At 43.3% G+C, this 4,467-nt stretch overlaps 1 protein-coding gene across 1 annotated transcript; it reads left to right on the plus strand.

Moving 5' to 3' along the window:
• The first annotated feature begins 254 nt into the window (after positions 1-254).
• LOC127664829 (procathepsin L-like) lies at positions 255-3,198 on the plus strand. Its single transcript, XM_052157017.1, has 7 exons — positions 255-380; positions 662-784; positions 884-1,030; positions 1,201-1,425; positions 1,944-2,106; positions 2,689-2,797; positions 3,099-3,198. The coding sequence occupies exons 1-7, from the start codon at positions 255-257 to the stop codon at positions 3,196-3,198; spliced, it is 993 nt and encodes a 330-aa protein (XP_052012977.1).
• The last annotated feature ends 1,269 nt before the right edge of the window (positions 3,199-4,467 follow it).

Below are 4,467 nucleotides of genomic sequence, written 5' to 3' on the forward strand. Positions count from 1 at the left end.
CATTATTGGTTTATTTCCACTAAATGAATAAATAAATATTTGTATATATACATATGCATTAATATGTGTGTATGTGTGTGTATGTGTGTTGGGATTGAAACAAATGTATTCTAAAGCTTTTCAACAAATCTAGGTAAATCATGGATAGAATGATCCAAATGATTCTATTCCACCACAGCAGTCTGAATTTCTGTGTGTGTGGGGGGGAATGTCACCTGAACCTCACTACTTCTCTACTTCTAGAGTTTGGAAGAATGACTCCAATTGTTCTCCTGGCCATCCTGTGCTTGGGCGTGGTCTCAGCTGCTCCAACACGTGATCCCAGTTTGGATGCTGTATGGGAGGAATGGAAGACAAAACACGGGAAAACGTACAATAAGGTTGGTACCATGGACATGTCCAGGGGCAACACAGAGACAATGTTCCTTGCTCTGGCAAGATTAGAGAGTTTATATTGTGGAAGCAGTTCCTCCAAGGCCTGACCATATAGCAGCAGGCTTTATGAGCACTGATGGCAAGCCACCCTGTGGCCATAGGGCCTGGTTTCTGGCTTCCAGAGGTGGACAGATACCCTTGGTTCTTGTTGGCTGTAGCAGCAGGCCCACTGAAGGAATCAAGGCTGGGCTTGAATTAGAAAGACTACACACCTTATCTCTTCTAGAACGAAGAAGGACAGAAGAGAGCAGTGTGGGAGAACAACATGAAGATGATCGGCCTGCACAACGAGGACTATCTGAAGGGGAAGCATGGCTTCAGCTTGGAGATGAATGCCTTTGGTGATTTGGTGAGTGTGAGGTGGATTGCCGAACACGCTCCTTCCTCTCTGGTTCCTTGTAAGTCCTCTCTCCGTTTGCAAAAATGATTTGTTTACTCTTTCTTGAAGACCAATACAGAATTCAGGGAATTGATGACTGGCTTTCAAAGCCTGGGACCCAAGGAGACAACCATCTTCCAGGAGCCCTTGCTGGGTGATCTCCCCAAGTCTGTGGATTGGAGGCAGCATGGCTATGTGACTCCTGTGAAAGACCAGGTAGGACACATGGCACATTCCAGGTATCACTGTCCACCAGGAAGCCATCTTTGACTTGCTGACTGGGAAGCTCCATAGAACTCACTGCTTGTGAAATTATTGTGTCTTGAGAATTGCTGCCAAACACCTGTATTAATTTTGTGGGTGACTGCTTTTTCTTTCTTTTCTAGGGTGCTTGTGGCTCTTGTTGGGCTTTTAGTGCAGTTGGTTCCATAGTAGGACAAATGTTCAGGAAAACAGGCAAGCTGGTCCCTCTGAGTGAACAGAACCTTGTAGACTGCTCCTGGTCACATGGCAACAATGGTTGCAATGGAGGCTTGCCAGACCTTGCCTTCCAGTATGTGAAGGATAATGGAGGCTTGGACACCAGTGTGTCCTACCCATATGAAGCAGTGGTAAGTATAATGCTATGCTTTTGCACCAGCTTAGGTTTTTACAAACAATTGTGAAGACAGTGATAATGTTCCTAAGGACTCATCTTCCCAAGTTGTAATCCATCCCATTATCCTATGTGCTACCATTAATGTCATCTTTTGCATGCTGGTCCCATTCTGGGGTTTCTGTGTGCTGTTCTTGCTTCTGTGTATATGGAATACAGGCCAACCATTCTACAAATAGCACAGATTTCTTCACTGTGAAATTTCTTATCTATAGGAGTACCTATTGTGTGTTATTGAAGACACATGAGCTAATTTCTATTAGCCACTGAAATCTACCAGCTTGTCAGGTCCGGTGACATTTTATAGACACATACACTTGGAGATTCTCAGCAGCAAATGCTGAGTCACTTAAATGGATAAGAGCTCATCAGAGTGTCATTCTGCGGGACACATGTTCCCCAGGAGGGGGTGGCAGTAACCTTTGTTCCTCTTTTGGAAAAATTTTCTTTCAAGTTTTGTATTTTCTTTCAAAGAATACAACGTGCAGGTACAATCCTAGAAACTCTGCTGCTAATGTCAGGGGCTTTGTGAGCATCCACTCTAGTGAAGCTGCTCTGATGAAGGCTGTGGCCACCGTCGGGCCTGTCTCAGTTGGAATTGATACTAAGCACCACTCCTTCCAGTTCTATAAGGGGGGTAAGTGCTTTCTTTACAGTGATCATAAGGAAGAGTTACGCCTGCACCAGAGCTCACCAATGTGTCCACGGGAAATGTAAATATTTTGAGTTATAGGTGTTTCATTCAAGAGGAACAATATTTATATGTGTTGCTTCTACTTGACATTAGAACAATCTTATGAACATGTGTCCACCATTGATTTTTAAATAAGTAAGATCAGGTTTTATGTGACCTAATTTTATTGAATTTTCTGAAGTTGCTGACTCTTTGGGACTTTAAATAAACATTCAATTTCTGTACTTCAGTCTCAGAGGTGCTTCTAGACACCTGTATTATATGTTTCATGCAGTTTCCTTATACTTTATAAGTAGATTGGTGTTTCTAACATTCTCCCAAGTAAGTGTTTCCTGGACACCTATGTTCACCTTTACTTTAATTATATTATATAAGAACTGATGTCCCAAGCCTCAGCAACGCCAAATCAGTCTTGTCTGGGGTGTGTTCCTACCCTGAAATTAGAAATGTTTCTATTATTGATGGTGACTGCAGACACTGTGGGGTCACTGGAACCTCTCATTTGGCTTCAATTTTTCCTTCCAGGCATGTACTATGAGCGAGAGTGTAGCAGCACTAATCTGGATCACGCTGTCCTGGTGGTTGGCTATGGTGAAGAATCAGATGGCAGGAAGTACTGGCTGGTCAAAAACAGGTATAAAGAGCCCAAAACACCAATGTTTGCAGGTAGTACTTGGGTGCAGGTTTTGGCAATTTTCCACACATATTTCAAATACGGAAGTTCTAGAGTGTGGTGACCACTATAAGAATCTGACATAGTTTGGAGAACGTTAAGATTGAATTTGAACCAGAGCATTTCCAGTACTGAGCCAAACATGGGTTTCTCTTCACTGTCCTTGTATATTTCAGAATCTATCTGTTTCAAAGGAGAGGTAATGTAATGAAGTACTGCATTGTGTTCTTTCCACTAAATGACAATCATGCTCTTCTTCCAGTTGGGGTCAATACTGGGGCATGAATGGCTACATAAAGATGGCCAAAGACCGGAACAACAACTGTGGAATTGCTACCTATGCTACCTACCCTCTCGTGTGAGCTGCCGGACAAGGAGGAGTGGACGGAAGTTGGCCTGTACCAAGGAGGGCTTGCCTCTTAGTGAACCAGCCTCAGCTTCATGGGCAACAGAGGCTGAGGTGCTGGAGTTCTAACCTACTGTGTCAATTCTGGGACATTTTATTCCAGTTAAATTCGAGTGGCGCTCTATGGCTGTAACCAGCGTTGCATCCATGGCTTCTGAATTTTAATTTTTACTATGTATATAGGATTTCCATAAAACCTACATTGAAAAAAACTGATGGTGCTTCTTTCTGTTTTGGGTATGATGCCTTCTCTTACTTAAATGCGCCATAGAGTGTGATGATCCAGTGATGGTGGTGATCTAGGGGACGGCGGGAGATTTCTTTTGTCATTAGGTCAATATTAATCAAACTTAATCAGATTCGTGAGGTACACACCCTCAAACACAATCTCAAAGCACATGTAAAACTTTTAGATTTTTGTTGTTGTTGTTGTTGTTGTTTACAAATGGTTTCTCAGTTATCCTTAGTTATGACTCACTCAGTAAACCAGGCTTCTCTTGAACTCAGAGATCAGCCTGCCTGTGCCGCCCCACTGTTAGGATAAAAAGCATGTACTACCATGCCTGGCTTATTGTATTTTTTTAATACATTGGTGTTTTACCTCTGTGTATATCTGTGTGGGGGTCCCCAGGCCTCTGGAACTAGGTGTACAAACAGCTCTGAGCTACCATGTGTGTGCTGGGGATTGAACCCAGATCCTCTGGAAGAATGCCCAGTGCTCTTAACCCCTGGGTCATGTCTCCAGTCCCAGAACTTACATTTTAATCTACAAATGTTTAAAAAGCTTAAGTTATTTGCCCTTAATTTATTGAGATGGCACTTTAGGTTGTTGCAATGAACAGGGCCTGGCCTGTAATTCCCTTTTTTGAAGCATCAGGCCTGTGCCCTGCTGTCACTATGTAGAAGCCACCTCTCTAGCCAAGTCTACAAGCACAGGACACTGGCAGACTGAAGTGACACTTTCATAACCATACAGGGCCTGACAACTCAGAAGCACAGACACAAATACACTTTCACTTTCTCTTAACAATACCTGTACTAGTGACATGATGATCACGGCACTTGGTTTTGTGTGTGAACTTGACATAGGCTGGAGTTATCACAGAGAAAGGAGCTTCAGCTGGGTAAAGGTGTCCATGAGATGAAGATGTGGGGCATTTTCACAAATATGGGTCAAGGGGGAGGGTCCCTTGTAGGTGGTAGCATCCCTGGGCTGGTAGTGTTG

Source organism: Apodemus sylvaticus, chromosome 14, assembly GCF_947179515.1.
Source record: "Apodemus sylvaticus chromosome 14, mApoSyl1.1, whole genome shotgun sequence".
NCBI lineage: Eukaryota > Metazoa > Chordata > Mammalia > Rodentia > Muridae > Apodemus > Apodemus sylvaticus.